Raw genomic sequence first — 22,067 nt, forward strand, 5'->3', positions numbered from 1 at the left:
ACTTAATCTGAACAGTCATTCGGTGCTGACAGTCCCTATAGGATCAGAGAAGGGGTATAGAAAGTTTGATAGTGCGTGTCAAAGCAAAAAAAACCCTACACAGCCATGAAAAAGTGAAAGATGCCAATATCCCGAAATAAGTGACCAAATGGACCCTGTTACATGTGTTAGTAAACAGAGATTCACTATTATATGGCCAATTCTGGGTATAAGGGGTCTTTAAAAGCCCTTTTGATTTGTGAGGGGGTCTCGGAACCCAAACTTTATATCAATGGGGCATTGTGTGCAGTCAGACGATGAGAAGGCAGCATACGGACTGGCCGGAAGTGAAGCGTGACCGCTACACAGAAGTACATGAAGCCTTCACGCTCAGATCGGGAGAGCCGCCGGCCAGTCCGTTCCCATCTTGGTCTGATTTATACGGCCGTCTGACTGCGGGGGGTACAATATATTTAAGATGTAAGTAAAAATCCCATAGAAGTGGATAGGACCGACTGTCTTGTATGTGATAGAAAATAAATATTTCTGGGAAATACTGGAAGTCCTTGACTTTGTAAAATCTTTACTTGACATTCGTCCACTTATATTAACAGGGCAGAGCCTTAAAGCTCCGCTACATTGTGTACTTGATTACAACATTATTAATTTCTGATAATTCTCCATTTACAGAACATTCATCTATACAAAACTTGTCTTTCCTTTATTAACAGATGAGACGGCCCGTCTTCAGCACCCCGGCTGTGTACACGCTGCAGGGTGGGGAGTGGCGTAGGGCGACAGCCGGCTTACTGAAGGCCGATCGTATCGGACAGAATTGGTCGCGTGGTCAACCTGGTCATATCAAATTATAAATATAGGAAGAAAAAAAAAAAGGTTGATTCTTGAAGTCGCCGTCGTGCGCACGTTACAAAACTCTAAGTTTACACCTTTCCTGTATCTTAACCAAATATTCTTTGGAATATAAATTAAGCCCTAAAAAAGGTTTCATTTACAGAAAAATCACAATCCACAGTTTCTAAAGAAAATGACTGACCAGCAGAAGGCCACGTGTATAGAAAACAATGGTCAAATACTGTATTGTCTGGCAAAAATAGACACTTTGCAGTATGGTACAATTAGTTACAGTTTTTGCAATGACATTGATGCATAACTATAGTGCAAACCCTTTTCCAAAAAAAAAAGTAAAAAATGGAGCAAAATAACATTTCAGGTGTCCATTGGAGAGAATGTTAATGCAACAAGTCAGAAATGGCCGTGGCTATCCAACAAGGGCAGGTTTTAGCCCCCAAAAATGGATAGAAATACTCCAAACGTGATGGTCCAGTCCCAACAAGTACCTTAAGGAATGAATGTGATGTCCATCGTACACACGCTCTAATCCGGGATGTATCTCGCTTGTTAATAGATCTTCCATCGCGCTTCGGTCCATGTCGTTCAGGCCGTGATAGACAATATGGCCATTCTCCTCAATCTGATGCGAATACAAAACACTTGAAAATGACAGTATCTCGTTCATTAAAGAAAAGGACATCTTCCTGCATTTACTCCACAGAGGTCAAGAGATGTGAGAAATTTGGCGGACGCGAGTCTTTATCTCCTGTCGACACAACGGACAAGTCTCCAGCTGCAGAGCGCACTCCATGCACAGATCACTGTGGAGGAAGAAAGGACAGTTTCCATTATTTCCCTTCTTGTGCCTAACAGGGTACAGGTAGAGTCTAGCTGCAAATATCTCGTCGTTTTGCAGACTGCCATTCTTATCAGCCATTGCTGCAGTTACAGCAAAACTCAGCGTTTAGGAAAGTGGGTCGCAAAGTTTGACTTCCCACGCAGGCGCGGGGACTCAAATGTGTTTTCAAACAAGCCGAAGACAATCTGTTAGCACCCGAGCATGCTCAGATAACACCTTATCCCAGCATGTCCGCTCATCACTTCTCCCCATTCTTGAACAACTTTCCTTAAGAGACTGTCAATACACGATGACTGTTCAAACCAAGCACCTCCCCACATACTTGTTTTCCCATCTATGTCTGCCCTCCTCTGATTCCTATATAGCCACATCTGTCAAAGCAGGAAAATGGATGGAAAACGAGTAGGTGGGATGTCGCACCGAGCGTATGTGCTGGGTTTGAACAGTCATTTTGTGCTGACAGACTGGTTGGTCAAGAATGTGGAGTTCATCAGCACAAAAGGATTGTTCAAACCAGGAACGGACGATCAGTGCACACTTGCCATGGCCGAGCAGTTCAGTGCACCTTCCCACCTATCTTCACAGTTTACCTACCTCAGGTAAAAAAATAAAATATATAATAATAATAATAATAATAATAATAATAATAATAATTAGATGCAACCCCCTCCCCCCCCCCAAAAAAAAAAAAAAAGTTTGTTAACCTTTTGTGACTTTTTAAAGTCACATATGCTAAAATATAAAAAAGAAAAAAAAATATTGAAAGCTTACAAAAATACTAATAGAATGCATCATTCCAGCGGCTAAGCTGGCATATATACACTACTAACAAAAAGTTAGTGATATTTGGCTTTCAGGTGAAATTTATGGAAAACGTAAAAAGTTAACGCTCTAGTGATATTTTCTCATGACAGTAGTCAGTAATGGTGGTCTCCACATCTCAATTTATTGAAACAAAAGCCAAGAGTGGTGGATATACCCCAACAACTTGTCATGAGACCTTGAGCATCAATTATGGCTGACAAAGACGTCTCCTGCTCTTCTCAAGTGGAGTTACTGTCTGCTGAGGCATGGAGTCCCGCTCGTCTTGAAGGGCGGCCCTCAGGTCATTGAGGTTCTGGGGTACAGAGTTACGAGCCTCTACACGGCGGCTCAGCTGATCCCATAGGTTTTCTATGCGATTGACGTCTGCAGAAAGTGCAGGCCGCTCCATGTGAGGTCTCCCTCAGTCTCCAGCAGCCGTTCCCCAACGATGGGACCTCGATGAGCTGGAGCATGGTCGTCCATGAAGATGAACAACACAGGCCTATGACTGGACTAATGACGTTATTCATGTAGTAGGGGCTCATCACTGTACCATTCACAAAATGTAGGGTTGACTAAACACACCTGCCCACGCCAACACCACCAAAGGCTCGTCTGGCAACAACAATGGCTGACACATAGCTCTACTTGACGCCTCCAACATCGTTGGCGGCCATCATTTCTGCTCAGCACGAATCGACTTTTATCACTGGGGCTCACAGGTCTGTCGTCCAGCGTAGATGCTCCTTGGCCCATTTGTCGGTGCCTGGCGGTGTGGTAAGGTAACCGTACAGACCACGCTGATGGAAACTGTTTCGATTGGTTTGACGTGACATTTGGGTTCCTCTCACCTCCCTTACATGTGCCTGGAGTTGTGTGGCATTCATCATCCGGTTCTGAAGAGCTTTTTTCACAATAATGTCAGATGTGGCCAAAGGCGTCCACTTCTCTGCCTCCATCTCTGTTGCACCCTGCTAGTGACTCTGTGACCCTCTAAGCTCAGTGGCCACTTCCATCTGAGAACATTCTGCTTGAAGCTTCACAATGGCGAGGTCCTGGTCATCAACTCTTAGGTGTCATCTTGGTCTCATGATGTCAATATGTGACCAGCATGATGTGGAGGACTGATTAACACCAACTCTAATTGAACCCTGAAATGTATTGGCTGATTCATTTACCAGACACCTGCTGGGAATTTTCCCATTAAGCTCCTTGTTAGAGAACAACAAGTTGTGCAAAAAGTCCTGAAAACACTGAATAGTCGGACATGTGCATTCAGAAGTTTAGAGACGTCACATTACGTTCTCCTGAAAATGTTACAGAGCATTTTAGGTTCACCTGAAATTTCACCCGAAAGCCAAACATCCCTAACTTTATGTGAGTAGTGTATGTGCCAAAATTGTGGGACTTTTTGAAGAGTTACAATTGAGAAATCAGCCACAAACATATAGAAGAAAAAAAATAAAAAACGACCAATGGCAAATTTAGTAAACAATAACATTCTTTCAATTTGCACCATTTTAGACGTATAATTTATGTTCTCACCAGTGTTTTTTTTTCCCAATATAAATATATTTTTTATATTAGAATAAAAAAATTGCATAAAATATACTTCCAAAACGGTGAAAAATTGAAAGAAGAATTTGGCACAAATTAAAATATAGTTTTAAACTACAAAAACTAGACAATAGGGAACCTTAATGCAAGTAGGGGCACGAAATAAAAGCAACAGCTGCACTTCAGTGAACCCGTCCCAACCAATGTGGCCTTGCCAAGGTGCAATGACCGACCTGTGTCCACAAGGCCTCAGTTCTGTGTCGGCCACCTCGTCACAGCAGAGCGTGCAGCAGTTCTCCCGAATGCTGACTTGTTTTAACAGTGCTAAGCGTCTGTGCCTGGAGAGAAAGGGGGGATAAGGTCATTTATTTATTTATTGCATATAAATACCATGCCCTTTAAGTGGCCATATAGCGGGACCCTAGCCAAGCACTGAGATTTATCCATCTGATATGTATGGAGACCCCTGCACTAGATTCTGGGGTATGGCTGTGGAAGTCCTGACATTTTGGATTCTAGCATGCCCAGTCTCAGGCAGCGAATCCTCCCCCCCCCCCCCATCTTGGTTATGCCTACAAGCTTTTGTTGATAGCAAACTGGGCAAGTACTTAAATGGGTCATCAACATCAGATTGTTGGGGGGTCCGAGTCCCGATGATCAACCTATATCAGGGCAGTGGTGCAAGAGAATCTTCTACCTTGGCAAAATGACCTTTTCTTCAGGAGCCAACACGGCATATTCGTTAAAAGTGCTAAATTTGTTTGCAGGTGGATATTTAAAGGGCTTCGCTCCAAAGTTGAACTCGCACTGCTGATAGGACATGAAACTTGCTGCAGCGAAAAACCCCGACCTGAGGAGGAGAGGGGGAAAGGGTCAGTGATGGCAGCTGTATTACACAGGACGCAACTAACATTTACTAAGGGAGAACGGCGCCATAAAATACAATGGTGGACAGCACTACCATCCCCAGACAAGCAGTGTGTGCACCATGCTGGGAAACAGTCATGATATAAGTGCCCCCTTGTTAAATGCTGTTGTCAATCACTGACAGCAGTATATAAGACACGCCAGCCGGAACAAAGTCACAAGTCCCACCCATCAGTGCCCCTGTCACGTGATCGCCAGGTCTGCAGAAGACCCCTGTGCCTGCCACTCTGAATCTCCTGTGGCCGGTGTTCATAGATTATAATTTTTGCTATATATGAAGCACTGCCATGTGTAGCAGTAAGCATCCGGACGATCACAGCTTCAAGTCTCCTAAGAGGACCATCAAAGTTATAAATAAAATAAAAAAAGTTTACAAAATAAATAAACTAAATAAAAAAAAAGTTCAAATCAGGCGATCAAAAGATCGTAACTAATCCAAAATGGTATCGATAAAATGTCAGCCCAGCACGCAAAAAAAAAAAATAAGCCCCCACCCAGACCCCGAAAAATGAGAATGGTCTCGGAAAATGGCGACAAAAATGCAAAAAAATTTTTTTTTATTTTTAATGCAAAATTTTGGATTTTTCTCTTCAACCACTTACATAAATAAGCTATACATGTTTGGTATCTGTGTACTCGTACTGATCTGGGGAATCATTCTGCCAGGTCAGTTTTAGCATTTACTGAACATAAATTAAAAAAAAAAAAAAAATTGTGGAATTGCATTTTTCCGTTTTCCAGTACACGATATAGTGTGTACTATATACTGTTCACTAAGGCTTAGTGAATGGGATCCCATAGGCATCTGAAGAAGAGGGTAAATCCCTTTAAATCTTAAAGGCTGCATTGACATTTCTGCATTATCTAGTGTACCCCTTAGGCACTTTTGTTGGGGCGACTGCTGGTATATATTCAGGGCAGAAAAAAAAAAATTAGTCTTCCATTATCTGTCCAAATTATATAAAAAAAACACATGCTCAATATTAATACTGAGTGTTTCTCCTTGGAAAACTGGAGAGATGACGGAGGGAGCAGCAATGTCAGCACAATGAGAAATGCTCAAAGGACAATGGAGATGAAGTAAAATTTATTCATGTCATTACATATAAAAAAAAAAAAAAACCACAAACAAAAAGACGTTATTCTTTGTGATTCTCATACACTCCCTTTATGGCAGGCACCATACAAGCCCAATACGGTACATAAAAATGTTACAACGTGCGGAAAATACACAGTGATTCCAGTATAAGACCCAGAGAGGAGATGGAACTGTTTCTCTAGTCCATTAATCACAGACGCCAGGAAAGCAAACACAGCACTTACGTGGTGGAAGAGAAAACTTGTTTCTCAGGTGGAAGTTGGTTCCCGTTAAGAGAAAAGACCATTAACTTTTTATGCAAGTCCAATAAAAAGCCGACAGTGTCTCCTGCAGGACAAAGACACAGAAAGAAGAAATAAAAAATGTAGAAAAAAAAATGGAAATATCAGGAGAACAAAAAACAAGTAGTGGTGATTGAATATATGTTCACAGCTGTAAGATATACACACTGCTCAAAAAATAAAAAAAAACACAAATCCCACATCCTAGATATCACTGAATGAAATATTCCAGTCCTAAGTCTTTATTCATTACACAGTGGAATGTGTTTGAGAACAATAAAACCTAAATATGATCAACGTAAATCACAACTAATATCCCACGGAGGTCTGGAGTTGGAAAGATGCTCAAAATCAAAGTGGAAAATGAAGTTACAGGCTGATCCAAGTTCAGTGGAAATGCCTCAAGACAAGGAAATGATGCTCAGTACTGTGTGTGGCCTCCAAGTGCCTGTATGACCTCCTTACTGTACAATGCCTGGGCATGCTCCTGATGAGGCGGCGGATGGTCTCCTGAGGGATCTCCTCCCAGACCTGGACTAAAGCATCCACCAACTCCTGGACAGTTTGTGGTGCAGCGTGATGTCCCAGATGTATTCAATCGGATTCAGGTCGGGAGAACAGGCGGGCCAGTCCATAGCTTCAATGCCTTCTTCTTGCAGGAACTGCTGATACACTCCAGCCACATGAGATCTGGCATTGTCCTGCCTTAGGAGGAACCCAGGGCCAAGCGCACCAGCATACGGTCTCACAAGGGGTCTGAGGATCTCATCTCGGTACCTAATGGCAGTCAGGCTACCTCTGGCGAGCACATGGAGGGTTTGCCAATCCTGGTGTTCTGTGGCAAATGTCAAGCGTCCTGCACGGTGTTGGGCTGTGAGCACAACCCCCATCTGTGGACATCGGGCAGTCAGACCATCCTCATGGAGTCAGTTTCTAACCATTTGTGCAGACACATGCACATTTGTGGCCTGCTGGAGGTCATTTTGCAGGGCTCTGGCAGTGCTCCTCCTGTTCCTCCTTGCAGAAAGGCGGAGGTAGCGGTCCTGCTGCTGGGTTGTTGCCTTCCTACAGCCCCCTCCACATCTCCTGGTGTACTGGCCTGTCTCCTGGTAGCGCCTCCAGCCTCTGGACACTACGCTGACAGACATAGCAAACCTTCTTGCCACAGCTCACATTGATGTGCCATCCTGGATGAGCTGCACTACCTGAGCCACTTGTGTGGGTTGTAGAGTCTGTCTCATGCTACCACGAGTGTGAAAGCACAACCAACATTCAAAAGTGACCAAAACATCAGCCAGAAAGCATTGGTACTGAGATGTGGTGTGTGGTCCCCACCTGCAGAACCACTCCTTTATTAAGTGTGTCTTGATAATTGCCAATAATTTCCATCTGTTGTCTAATCCATTTGCAAAACAGCATGTGAAATTGATTGACAATCAGTGTTGCTTCCTAAGTGGACAGTTTGATTTCACAGAAGTTTGGTTTACTTGGAGTTATATTCTGTTGTTTAAGTGTTCCCTTTATTTAAGCTGTGTGTATACAGAGTATCTCCTAAATAACCCCACTGTGCTTTCTGCTGAATCTGAACTTTAGGCTATGTGCGAGCTCAGGCAGCAGAGGCGCGAGCTCAGGCAGCATCAGATAAACAGTTTTTTTCATTAGAGAAATGGTGCACAGTTTTAAAAATATGTAAATTGGAAAGTTGCTTATTGTTACAGACACAATCACACGTATCTTTAAAGATGGGAATAACCTTTTAAACCATTCCCAACATATGACGTACAGTTCCGTCATATATATCGGGTTCCTTACTTTTGCGGTAGATGATGGATTATTCAGCCATCATCTGCCTCTAACAGCCACGGGTTAACAGCACCGTGCAGTTAACATGTTAAATTCTGCTGTCAATCTCTGACAGGGGCATTTAACATGCACCGGCAGAAGGGCACCTCATTCCACATGCCCATCGTCGTGCCCGTGAAATGATCGTGGGACGCCGATGGGTTGCCATGACAGCCAGGGGTCTGCTGAAGGCTTCTGTCCTTGTCATGACTGTCCTCCTGTGAAAGTCAGTGTTTAGAAGGAATTCATAAGAGATTGTGACTTTCACTATACATAGCGGTGCTGAGGCCGTTATGTACCGCACAAGCGATCAGGTGATCACAGATTCATGTCCCCTAAGGGGACTAACAAAAGCAGTACTGAGCTGTGTGGCTGTGGATCCAGCACTGAAGTGAAATAAATTTACTCGGAACTGCAGCACAATCTGCCTGCTCTCTAAGTGTGCCAAGCGCACCTCTCACCCTTCCACCTCTGTAACCTGACACTTCAGAGAGCTGAAGTCTGTTTTGCTTTGACAAGGCAGGGGTGGGAAATGTGGCTCATAAGTGGAGAAAGAAGTAGATTTCTCTTATGGGATGAGCAAAGTTTTTACATTAGCTTGCACTATTGATTGATGAAATTACAGCGACCATTTAAAGGTGTCAAGGTTCCTACCTTCTTTCCAGCAGGGATGTTGGTGAGCTTTACTTTTAGCATTATACCATATCAGCTGCCTGCAGCCATCATACGCACATGAATACTCATCATCCCCGATGCCGTATCCTTCCTATGTGTACACAGAGCAGAGAGTGAGACAGAATGCACTTGCACTGTATTGTGCCGGCTGTGATATAGCTCCAATCACACCGGCAATTAACAGGGAAACTCAAGTCCCCAAAGCTTCTAATCTGGAGCCATTACTTTTTATACCTTTAATCAGGCATTAAAATATTGTGTTTAATCAAATGCACAAATTTGTACAAAATCAACTCATATGAAGGCAATAGAGTGCGGACTAGTCCTGCGAGGGGTCTATGCACAGAGATTAGTCTGGGCTCAGTAGCTGCAGTCACGCTCCCATAGGAGAGATTGACATTAACTTCACTGCCCGCCTTTTCACAGTCCTTGTTGCCCGACAGCGAAGATAACGCAATGTCAATCAAAGCCATGGAGGCGTGTCTGCAGCTACTGAGCCCGGACTAGTCTCAGTGCATAGACCCCTCGCCGGACTAGTCTGCATAGCTACTGGACTAGTGATTATATTGTAGGTTTAAGTCCCTTACGGGGACTAGGGGGAAAAAAAAAAAAAAAAAAAAAAGTCTTGGAATTTTGGAAATCAGAGGATGGAAAACATGTTACTAATATGTAAATGATAAAAAAAAAAAAAAAAAAAATATGGAAACTGAATTTTCAAAACATCTGAATTTACTCAGCATTGAGTATGAGGGCAAAATGCAGAAATCCCCGCACTTACAACAATGGCTGCAATCAATTAAGTTATTAATGGTCATCTGAGGAGTATTCTGTGCGCTAAATGCACTTGGGAAAACCATCAAGATCCACTGCAAGTAGCGGATCTTGATGATTTGCCAAAGTGCATTCAGTGTGGCAGAGCCTTCCTCAGACGACCATTAATAACCTCACTGATAGAATTCAAGGCTGTAAGTGTGGGGTGCTGCTCTGTAAGTGAGTATCATAGTCAATTTAGAAATGAAATTAAAAAAAACAAAAAAAAAAAAAAAACACCACACACACCCCACGATTGTAGCTCTCACCTCCACCCGAAAATGATATAAAAAGCAATCAAAGGGTCGTATGTCGCCCTCAACGGAATCAGTGAGGCGCTTACATGATTAAGGAACTTGCTGTCTTTGGTCGCCCAGCCTATCTGCATGACTCCAGAGGTGATCACCGTTACTTCATAATACCAAACACCATTGTCTACACAAAACGTGCAGCGAACACTCTCAAAGGAGGAAGCATCGCACCGGGCCTACAGGAAAGAAGAAAAATAAAAAATACAAAATAACTTTAAAATGGTTGTCAGGGACATTAATATTGATGACCTACCCTTAGAATAGGCCATCAATATCTTAACCGTGGAGGTGGGACACCCAACACCCCCACCGATCAGCGTGGATGTGCAGTACCCAGCAGTGGCCACTATGCAGTCGATGGAGCTGTGCAGGTCTGTAATGGAGTAGTTCCAGCCGCCAACACTGGAAACAGCTGATCGGAGGGGGCTGATGGGTGTCGTACCCCTACTGATCACACATCCTGAGGGCTGACCAATGTTAAAGTCTCGGATAGCCCCTTTAAATATTATAGGACAAAACGGAGGAGGAGGAGAGAATAATCTAGTGCTAGTGTTATGCGACAACTGCATTTGTCAGATTGTCCCAACTCCTTGTACGAGGATTAGCAGGAATATAACCCTTACTTCTAATCCATAGGGGGAAATCTTCAGGTACTCGCTCACGTCATTGCTGTTCAGCATGGCATTGATGGGCACCAGGTCAGCTTTCTCGTACGTCAGCTGTCTCCCTTCTTTCAGGACTGCAACATAAACAGGTAATGGAATTCCGTAGGGGGCGTCCGCTCCACATTATGTACAAGGCGAGAGGACACTTACATAAATTGTCCAAGCTCCACTGGGCACAGAAGCCCACCTGACGCTTCAAGAAATCCCCATTATTTGTCCACGTCTCAAGCAGGAGAAGACGATCGCTTATCCGAGACTCGGAAACAGTCATTTTATTTTCACCTATAAGTGAGTCAGCAAGGAGAAATGATCGCAAATTAATAATAATAATATAACCCCAGAATAAAAACCATCACCCCAAAAAACGTCACTTCTTACTTGTTTGTGAAAACTTCTCCAGTGCAATAAGTGCAAACAGAATGACCATGGGATGAAACCTGAAATTCTAGATCAGAGAAGACAAGACTATTAAAATGGGTTGTCCAGGACCATTCCAGATCTTCTAGTGATGGTCTCACCCCCGATCAGCAGACTGCAGGAGCTGGCTGCACACAGAGTGCCACAGCGCCACACACCGTAGTGGCCGCTCTCAGGTACTGCAGCTCAGCTCTCATTCACTTCAATAAGAACAGAGATGCAGTACCCCAGAATGGCCACTATGTATATAGAGCTTAACCCTGCTGTTCTGTTCGGTCTGGGGAGACCTATTTTGAACTTTGGTATTTTTTGGGGTGTTCAAGATGCGGTTCTGAAACTTGTGGTTGATTGACTTAAATGAGGATGGGTCGGTCGGCCACGGGTTTCAGAGCCGCATCTTGAATATTTTAAAGAATATTGAAGTTCAAAGTCGGTCATTTTTGACCAACAGAACAGCAGGGTTAAAGAGCACACTGCAAACTGCTGATTAGGTGGTGGATGTTGGACCATCACTGATCTTATATTCATGCCATACCCCATCAATATCGCAGTTCTGGACAACCCCTTCACAGCAATAACTTGCAGGAAGAAAAAAACAAACAACAACATGAATGAACTTGATCCCTTTAACCATTCACACTCACCAGACTTTCTAACAAGTACTCCAAAATCCCAGGGCTCAGCAGGGAGATACTAGCAGGACCTAAAAGGAAAAAATATATATTAAAAAAATATTGTGATGGAATATACCAGTAACTTTCACAACTTTTCATTTTTCCATCATCTTCCGAGGGTCATAAACTTTTTTATTTTTCTGTCAGCGCAGCCGTATAGGGGCTTTTTTTTTTGCAGGATTAGTTGTTTTTGATGACACTATTCATTTTCTATCTTTTTTTAAATTTTATATATTTGGTAAAAATATAAAACATAACTATGATTGACAGCAGCATTTACATAGCTCAGGAGCAGCGATCCCAGCCCTTATGGGCAGACGCTGACTGTATTAAAGCCGGTATCTGCCTTGTCTGTGATCTACATATACACATGAGCTGTTCACCTTTTACGAAATATGGAGCTAAAAAACGACATTTTGCAATTGGTCTTCATTAAAAATATTGTGCAGTTTGGTTTTTACTGGCTCCTGGTTTCCCTGCACATTGGACTGTGATGTTGTTTGTGGTCCTAATTCAGTGGAGAAGAGCTCGGAAATAGAAAATAAACTTTCCGGTAAGACATTCAGAGTGAGCTCACTGACGGATTCTCAGTTTACTCATTCTGCAGTAGCCAGAAATGAAAAATGAAATATGGAGGTGTTATTACTGCGATTATCTGTCCAGTCTTTTTACATACCACTCCATGACAGGTGAATAATACAAGTAATCGGGAGAGTAAGTTGCAGTCGGTGGATTTAGTGAGGACATAACACTCACCTGCCAATTTCTCAGCCAAGCAGCCTAAAACTGCAGTGGTGTTACGGTGCTTGGCGGGATTACTCGAGTCTTGGACCGCCGTGGCCGCGCTTAGATTTAATTTCTCCGTCAGCTTCTGTAGGGCATCCTGTAAAGAGAAATGATCAGGGCTGAGTGATAATTGTAGGCGAAGTATCTGGATAAGCGGCCGCTCCTGGCATCAGAGCGGCGCCGTGAACACTCAGCAGACGGATCGCACTATGGGTGTAGTCACCAGGCTAGTCCGGGTCGCTTTGGTTTCCAAAAATTAGGGTTGTGCAGTAAGAGAGGGGATAATCAATTGCTTGGGGTCCCTACTGCCGAGACCCCAGGGTCGGTAAATGCGGCCAGAAAGGTCTGCAGCACCGCCACACAGACTACAACTGGAATAGCGTGTGCATGCTCAAAAAGAGGACGGCGGACCCCCGATCTCATGTCTGGAGGTGGTCTAGCACAGGGCACCCCAACAATCACCCCACCTGGGATTGATGAGGAGCCGTGATTGTGGTACAACAGATGTAAAAACCATTGACGACCCATTTTTTCTGCACCTAAATTTGGAAATAGGGAAACGCAAGCAATAAAAGCCTGGTGGTCTTGGGAAGACAAATTATTATTATTTTATAATAAGAACAACACCCAATATAAAATATTTTCCTAAAATCGAAGATTACAGAAAGTCCATTAAAAAAAAAAAAAGTTTAGAAACTTTATATTGGTTGGTAATGCCAGAGACCTGCATTTCCCAGGAAGCCTATACTTTACACAGCCATTATTAAACCGTTGGCACGTCTTTATGGAGCGATTAGGGCACGCTTGGTGCCCCGTGCTCCCTTCATTATGGCGATTCATGCGGAGCTGAGAATACCCAGATGACACATACTTTTGTTGGCAGCGGACACTCATCCAGGAGCAATGTGATGACGGCCGGACCCAGAGGATCTTCTAGTGGAATGACTCTGATGAGGGACTGCACCACGTCCAGCCAGCCGTTATCTGTACGGGAAAGCAGAGCGCTCACAGTGATGCCACAAAGGAGAAAATACACCATACACCCGACTGCAGAGAGGATGACAACCGCCACAAGGCTCAGGACGTTATAGGGAGGCGGAACAAGAAACAGGGAATTACAGGGGTTGGTCCAGTTCTTATAGTATCCTCATGTATATCAGATCAGTGGAGGTCCGACTCTCTGCAGACCCCCTGTCAATCAGCTGTTCAGGTCCATTTACTCTTCACAATTACGGTGACTGGTCTTAGAAAAGCTCATTTCACTATAAACGTCCAGTGTTAACAGGCGCAAAACGCTCATTTGTCATGTGAAAAGTTCTCGGCAGCACATCATCTAAATAGGACCTGTGCTGCCGAGAACAAATGGCAGCCTATATGTACTAAATTGAATACTGATCATTCAGTGCCTGTGTAATCGGGGTATTAAACTACAGCCAACCGGTAAACAAGTAGCTGATTGGCCACTGTTTAGTGGCCCACCCAACGTGTCCAGTGATGGTCTCACATGCCCTGTCTCACCACCTGCGGTCTCACATGCCCTGTCCCACCGCCCACGGTCTCAGATACTCTGTCCCACGACCCTTTTACATAGGCAGCAGAGTAACTCCAGCTGTTGTGTGAGATGTCCTATAGGAGGCGCCACTAAAAGAGGCTTCTTCCAGATCCATCACTTTGGAGATGGTATATGAGGACTCTAGGCTACAAGAAGCCAACTAGCCAAATCTAGGAGCCAACAAGAAAGGTAAATGCAAAAAATAAATAAAGTACCTGTTTCTGCCATTTCATGCAAAGTGATCATGGAATATGGGGGCTCCTGGTCACTGAAAAGAAAATGGTTACAGGTAACATCTCACCGATTCATCGACACCAATCAGTGATACAGGGGTTACAGGATCAGCACAGAGTTGATGAATCCGTTTCTTTCCCCCGAAAATGAAGAGCAAGCTGGACGGTAGGCAGAGATCACAGATGCTTTTGCCATGCATATAAGCCAAAGACATTTTTTGCAGCTCTCATAGAAATAAATGGAGAGAGCAGAAAATCTGTGACCACCTCTCCTTTCCTGACATGAGCCGCAACCTGTTCTTAAGATAGATGGTGGTCTCAGCGGTGAGACCCATGTCTACTGATGTGCCATAAGTCTCTCAGATGGGATCACCCCTTTAAAAGGGGGTCTTTCACCTCAAAACGCTAATTATACCACTTATACAGATAAGTAGGGGACTAGGCACTTTTGCTGTTTTTTTCTTCCAACTATTTCATAGGCAAATGAGGGGCTTCCGGACGGCTTTGGTGATCACGGACCCTACAGCAGCATTCACACAGCGTCGTCCCCGGCTTTGGTTTTCTCATCTACCAATAGCAATGAGCTGACGAACGGAGGTGGAGAGCAGCGTTGTAAGGGTGATTTGGGGGTCCTTTCCACCTGGGAAGTCTATGGTGCTGATGATGTTACGACCCCAGTCACATACATGATAGGTAGGTACTGTGCACACGTCTCGGCAGTGTCGGGTGGTCTTCCATTTTTGGTAACACTCCTTCCAATACTCACGTGAGTAGCGTCGGGTAGACCCCTTTAAACTCAGACCCCCAAAGCTGACAAATAATAATGTGAATTTAGTGAAAAAGAAAAGAAAACCCATCTTAGTAGGCAGTCCGTCGAATGCTCCACAGGTCAGGTGAAATCTCACCCGATTTCTATCGTATGGCCTTACATGATGTAAGCAGGATGTGAACCGATGCGATCCATGGATAACCCAACTTACTTGTCTACAAGAGTTCTTATGACGGCCAAAGTATCCAGCACCAGGCCGTCCACATTGGGCTTTTTCCTCCGTGGCTCATGTGGTCCCCTTCCTCTCCTTGGTGGTCTTACTGGGTCTCTTGGACGGTTCCTAGATTCACTGGCAGGTACAATACGGCTCTCAGTTTGTTGGCTGGGCGAGTCTACATTGTCCTCCACCCCGCTATCTTCTCTACAAACGCAATTGTTCCCCATGTTACTGGTCCCCGACTGTTCATTTAAATGGACTGGATGGTGCCCAAAGTGCAGCAGAAAACCTCGCACAAGGCTCCTGCTAGCGTGAAATGCAATCCAAGCGAGCACAATCATCTAGAACGTTGGACACGTCGCAGCTGCGTGATCAGGAATCCGGATTTTCTCCATCTTCTTTGTGCAGGGTGCCGAGAGGTCCGTTACCCAGAATTATCTGGGACCAGGATCCATGTCTCCAATGCAGCACTGGAAAAAAAAGAAAAAAAAAAAAAAAAAGAAGAGGGTGTCAGTCCAGGTAGCAATGAATCCAAGACAGACCTATGAACTCATGTTATGACCATTTATTGCAAAACCACCCTTTAAATGACAGCAGTGCATCATACCATTGTCCTGACTGTGTGATGACGTAGCGGAAGGCAGAGGACGGATGAATCAGCTCAGATACCAAAGCAGCTCCCGCCACAGCACAACCAGGGGCTGACAAGGCATCAGTCATTTCCATAGGCCCTCTGACGTCAATCACAGCGGTCGCAGCTATTTTTTGGGGAGTGGTTGAATAATTCTGCAACCCATTTCCTACTTCTTTAAAGTGGATCTGTCATCAGACTTCATAATATAAACTTCATGAATTATTAAAGGGACATGATGAGCCCTCCCGGCCTCACCGACAGCTGCAGCTTGCACTGAGCAATGAGAGATCTCAGCAGCAGCAAGGAGGAGGGACACTGAGGAGCCGTCAAACAAAAGATAATACCGCCATTCCAACATGGTTCTTCAAAGGTAATACACCTGCCTCATCAGGTTTATGATCTATATAGTGTGTGTAGTTTGTACTATATAAAGGGTGTTTACATTTCAGTAAAAGGTAGCATTTTGCTAGAATATGCCATCACGTTCTGAAAATGGAAAAAAAAGGGAGCAAGTAAGTGTAGACCCTTCACCGTTCTTCCTTTCTAAAGGGGCTAATACGAGAAACCCAATTGCAATTCCCTGGGAAATACCTACAGCATCAGAGGTTATGCATAGCAATATACCATCATGTGAATATCCCTTTTATATGGTAAATATAAACATCTACCCCAATCAAAAGTGCAATAAACAAGATGGGATTTTCAATTCTATGAAAAAAAAAAAAAAAAAAAAAAAAAAACTTGCATTAGAACAAGACAGACTGGAAAAACCTATATAACCACCATCAACTATAGGAGGTCTGCAGCGGATATGTACATAAAAATGTACCTGAAAGGGTTATTCCCATCTTCACAGATGGATATTGTCACACAATCTTTTTTTTTTTTCTTTACAGCTGGTTGCCAAGAAGACCGACCACCTCTGCCGTCTAGATTGTAAGCGCTGAGCTGAAGCTGTGCGGGAGGTAACAGCGATCCTGCCAACCAACTTCAAACCAGCGCTTACAATCCCACTAGAAAAGAGCTTGTAAGAACGGTGCACGATCTGCTGTCTCGCCGCAGTGGTCGGTCTCCAAGGTAACGAGCTGAAAACAAAAGAAGACAAAAATGTTAATATCTCAAGAACAGTGGAAAATTTTAATGAGAACAGTTCTACAAGATGGGAGTAACCCTTTAATATATGGACAGCTCAAGTCCGGCCATTGTTAGTGCGTCCCAAGTGGTGACCCCCGTCTATAGGGCTGGATACCCACAGGGAGCCTTGTGCCATTGGTCGCCCCATACCGACCCACTAACAATGGCGGGTCCAGGTCCGGTGACGCCGTGTCGCCACGACAACTAGCAGTCGTGTCCTTACCGTGCAGTACAAGGTACACCTGTCCGGTCAGGCCTCCACATGTGATGTCACAGCAGCACAGAGGATGATGTCCTCCTCACACCTCATCTGCAGGACAAAGAAGCAGGCGACACAATGAAGGGCTGGGCACCTGCCATGCTCTGCTGCACCCCTCCCCCCAGCTCTGGGACACATGCATGCACCGAGCAGCCTCTCACCGTTATAAGGCTCTCGCACTATACCGCGCACTTCCGGTTTCCTTCGCCTCTCTGTCTCTCTGGTGTTGAAGACAGACAAGACCAATCGTGACGACACCAGCCGGGAAGTGAGTTGTATTTTCTGCGCATGCTCACAACCTCCTTTCCCTTACGCTGATGCCGGGACGGCCATCTTTATTAAGACACGCTGCGATTGGTTAGTGTCTTCAGACAGGCATGCTCGGATTGGTTGGAAGGTGACGTCAGCGAGGATTTCATTGGTCGGTGCTATGTAGTAAGGCTGGTGTTGATTGGCTAGAATCGCTATCAGCTATACTATAGCTTTTGCTGGAGAGAGAGCAGTGCAGAGAACGGCATCGGTAAGAAGGGGGCTGTCTGCCGGCTGTGGGGGGCTGCAGGGGTCACCTGAGGGCAGAGCAGGGATGGGGGGGTCTGGTTTAGTAGCTATTTGTGGTCTACTGTTCTGTAACGTCACCCAGTTGGCTGCTTGTTGTAGAACTACAAGTCCCAGTAGCTGAAGCTTGGGAAAAGTTTGTTTAACCCCTTAAGGACCGGACAGTTTACAGTTTTCGCTTTCTCATCTTCATCTCCGAAGAGCCGTAACTTTTTTTTTTTTCTTTGGAATTTTGACGCAATTGGTTTCCTGCTCTGGAAAATGGCGGAAATAAATCGCAATGGTGAAAAAAGAGAAAAAAAAAAACGTAATTCGGCCAAGTGGTTAAACAGCAGTGATCGGAGGGGAAGGGGGGGCTCTGATCGCTGCTTGTATAGGCGAATACCAGCCGTAGAAAACGGGTCGGCCCCCGCCGTGTGTGCCGCCATACAGCAGCGTAATGCTATGTCGTTGGGCAAGAAGGGGTTAAAACAAATGTGCCGGCATTGCTGCGCATCCCCAGTATGCACAGTACATGCATGGGGCACCCACAAAAAGGACGCTCCTATGCACGCCTTATTTAATAGATTTATGATCAGCACCCCCTCCCCCACTACTAGAAAAGGGGGCTCCTCATCGCATGACGAGTGGTTGGACACACACTGACCAAAGACCCCAAAAAACTAACTTGGCTGAATCCCTATAATTGGAAGGTCAGTTGATGTATTGGTTGGTAGTGCCAATTACATGAAGTGCAATGGCATTTTAAGTGCAGAAATGGAAAAAAAAAAGTGTAAAATTTGCATTAAATATAAAGGTAAAACGCAGTAAAACAATATCTATATAATCGATATTACAATCATGGTTCTTGTTTTTCCGCAGGGTTCAGAATGGACGGACATGAAGGGGATCTGGTTATGAACAAACGGTTTGTGACAGAATCCGAAATAGAGGAAAGACGAAAAAAAAGGCAGGAGGAATGGGAAAAAGTGCGGAAGCCGGAAGACCCAGAAGGTAGAAGGGGAAGAATAACTGATTCTTGCTTTATATGGGGGGGGGAAATAAATGTATGTTTTTACAATGACTGATATTAACCAGACATAGTCATCCATGTACCTAGATGAGAGAACCTCTGCGTTTAGCTCTGCTGTATTCTGTCCTCTGTATGTTACTGCAGGCTGCAGTTAGATGACACTGTAAAAAGGGTTAATCCCGGTGATATCTGTTCATCAGAATTCTGCCAGCACTTTAGGTGCTGGAACTTCCATCCCCTTATTTCAGAGCATACAGTACAAAACAAAAGATTGGACACACCTTCTCATTTAAAGATTTATCTGTATTTTCATGACTGAAAATTGTACATTCACGCTGAAGGCATCAAAACTATGAATTAACACATGTGGAATCATATACTTAACAAAAAAGTGTGAAACAACTGAAAATATGTCTTATATTCTAGGTTCTTCAAAGTAGCCACCTTTTGCTTTGATGACTGCTTTGCACATTCTTGGCATTCTCTTTGATGTGTCCAAACTTTTGGTCTGTACTGTACATTACACGCACCATTGTCCAATTATTTGCCCGAGCTTTGTTTTGTTGTATGCTACTTGACAGACAGGAGAGCGGGGCTAGAGAGAGCAGGGTAGGGCTAGCTAGTCAGGGAAATCGGGGCAGGGGAGAGTGGGGCAAGGGGGAGCGGGGCAAGGGGGAGCGGGGCAGGGGAGAGCGGGGCTGGGAGAGCGGGGCAGAAGAACAAGGCAGAAGAAACCAAGACCCAACCCCACTCCCTGTAATCCGTCTCCGAGACTTTGCTGCTAGAGATAAATTACACTTCACAACAGGCAGTGAACAGCAAGTGAGGCAGAAGTTAGAAAGCTAGTGGACAGATCCTTTTTGGGGCATTTTCCGGGTTAAATATACCATGAATGCAGATGAACTATGTATCTTATCAAGGGAGATCACATTGACTGTAAATATGGGGAATATTTAAAATATTTTTTTTTACATTTCTCTCCATTTATAACTTTGTATGTGAATTACACTGACATTTTTTTTTTATTGATACCAGAGTGCCCAGAGGAGGTTTATGACCCACGATCTTTATATGAAAAACTTCAGGAACAGAAAGAAAAGAAACAACAGGAATTTGAAGAAAAGTTAAAATTCAGTAAGAATCTTTTCCATGTCCTGCTTTACACTGACTGTCACGTCGGTAATGGAGCGACCGCTCAGCACGTAGACCCGTTTTTTTTTTTTTTTTTGCAGAAAATATGGTCCGAGGTTTGGAAGAGGATGAATCAAACTTTCTTTCCGAAGTTTCAAGGAAACAAGAGTTGCTGGAAAAGCAAAGGAGAGATGAAGAACGAAAAGAATTAATGGAATTTAGAATATCCTTTCAGAAACGAACTGTTGAGAAAGTGACGTTAAACAACTACACTTGGTAGTGGCCACTAAGCAATGTACGGGGCCACTGTATTCTGCCCTGTACATCGCTTATATCCTGCTAATGCCGGAGCGGATTTTAGCTGACTGTGGGGGAGTGGATTTTAGCTGACTGTGGTGGGGGTGCGGATTTTAGCTGACTGTGGTGGGGGTGCGGATTTTAGCTGACTGTGGTGGGGGTGCGGATTTTAGCTGACTGTGGTGGGGGGCCGGATTTTAGCTGACTGTGGTGGGGGGCCGGATTTTAGCTGACTGTGGTGAGGGGCCGGATTTTAGCTGACTGTGGTGGAGGGCCGGATTTTAGCTGACTGTGGTGAGGTGATGGATTTTAGCTGACTGAGATGAGAATGAGAAATGAAATACGCCATGTATATATCTTACAACCTTTCCTCCATTGTTTCGTAAATAATTGCTCCACTTTTAAAAACTGATTCTTAATTGTCTTGGCCCACAATGCACGGACTATAGCCAGCACATCCACAGAAAATAAGAAGAGGGAGACTGAGAAGAAGCCGCTGGCAAAACCCCCCGACACCAAGAATAAACTTTCTCAGTCCAAGTTGCTGGCAGGAGCCGTGCGACACAGAAGGTCAGCATGAATGGCTCAGTGATTATTGTTATAAGGTTTATGCCGAACCCATAAAATTGAGGGATAACGTCCTGATCCCGAGAACAGGGCTTGGGCAGTCTCCACCTTCCTTTTTAGGGGATTGGTACAGATCCTCAACAATCAGGATAGTATATCCTATCTAAACCCTTTTAGGTTTTTTTTTTTTTTTTTTATTTGCACATACCGTATTTAGGTGTAATATTGATTTTTTTTTTTTTTTTTTAGTAATTCTGAAAGCTCCAGCGCAAAGAAATTAAAAGTTGAGCATGAACAAGAAAAGTTAAAAGGTATGTCTTATTAGCGTGGTCATTTCTGGTGTGTGCCGGGCCACTGGTGCCAGTGATTATTGGTTACTTGTATATTCGGTGTCGGCCATATTTTCAGATCTTGCATACATACCTTGGTGTTTTGTGTTTTCAGAGAGCCGCTCCAGCCCTGCCGACAGCTCCTCTACCACCGTTCCCCGAGTCCATTGCCCTCCAGCCTCCATCTGTATTGGAATCTTACCTGGTCTCGGCGCCTATTCAGGAAGCAGCGATTCCGAGTCCAGCTCGGACAGCGAGGCCACGATAAATAACATGGGGAAGATTGTCTCCTCTGTATTTCGCTCAGGCACGTTCCTTGATGCACCTTAAAGTGCGTCAGAAAACCAGGAATAGTTGCTCTCGGTAATCCCAGCAGCGGTGCCATCTGCTCACATGGACACAGTCTCTGTATATAAACCGTGGAGCGCCCAGACATCATGCCCACTTACCACCCATGAGAATATCTTTCTTTTGTGCAGTGCGTTTTTAAGCTTAAAAGCTTATTAAAGCAATTAAACGTGGAGATGTGTGCTTGTGTCATCTCGACTACAAACATGGGCCATCGATTCTACAACTCCTTCACTAAATACATCTAATAATGTTGAGATTCTTCTCCATGGTGTTACTCAAATCTGTGGTGTACAGTGCCTTGAAAAAGTATTCATGCCTCCTGGGTCGTCATCCTCCATGAATGTGAACCTACACCCTAGTCTCATAGGCTGCAAGATACTAAGCAGGATTTCCTTTTTATTTAGCTCCATCCATCTTCCCATCAGCTCTGACCAGCTTCCATGCATCCCCAACAGCATGATGCTGCCACCACCATGTATGATGGTGGGG

At 44.4% G+C, this 22,067-nt stretch overlaps 2 protein-coding genes across 2 annotated transcripts; one reads left to right on the top strand and one right to left on the bottom strand.

Moving 5' to 3' along the window:
• Positions 1–541: 541 nt before the first annotated feature.
• On the bottom strand, positions 542–17,632 carry RSPRY1 (ring finger and SPRY domain containing 1). Its single transcript, XM_069738742.1, has 16 exons — positions 17,498–17,632; positions 17,301–17,387; positions 15,304–15,779; positions 14,306–14,358; positions 13,410–13,522; positions 12,509–12,635; positions 11,723–11,781; positions 11,040–11,106; positions 10,812–10,943; positions 10,620–10,735; positions 10,029–10,172; positions 8,855–8,966; positions 6,302–6,404; positions 4,749–4,901; positions 4,285–4,389; positions 542–1,652 (listed from the first exon to the last, which is right to left on the bottom strand). Exons 3-16 carry the CDS (start codon positions 15,648–15,650, stop codon positions 1,556–1,558), a joined length of 1,728 nt encoding a protein of 575 aa, XP_069594843.1. The 5' UTR covers positions 15,651–15,779; positions 17,301–17,387; positions 17,498–17,632; the 3' UTR covers positions 542–1,555.
• Positions 17,633–17,800: 168 nt separating this feature from the next.
• On the top strand, positions 17,801–21,748 carry PSME3IP1 (proteasome activator subunit 3 interacting protein 1). Its single transcript, XM_069738745.1, has 7 exons — positions 17,801–17,856; positions 18,753–18,884; positions 19,939–20,037; positions 20,136–20,257; positions 20,765–20,901; positions 21,148–21,209; positions 21,343–21,748. Exons 2-7 carry the CDS (start codon positions 18,761–18,763, stop codon positions 21,555–21,557), a joined length of 759 nt encoding a protein of 252 aa, XP_069594846.1. The 5' UTR covers positions 17,801–17,856; positions 18,753–18,760; the 3' UTR covers positions 21,558–21,748.
• Positions 21,749–22,067: the final 319 nt, after the last annotated feature.

Source organism: Ranitomeya imitator, chromosome 9, assembly GCF_032444005.1.
Source record: "Ranitomeya imitator isolate aRanImi1 chromosome 9, aRanImi1.pri, whole genome shotgun sequence".
Taxonomy (NCBI): domain Eukaryota; kingdom Metazoa; phylum Chordata; class Amphibia; order Anura; family Dendrobatidae; genus Ranitomeya; species Ranitomeya imitator.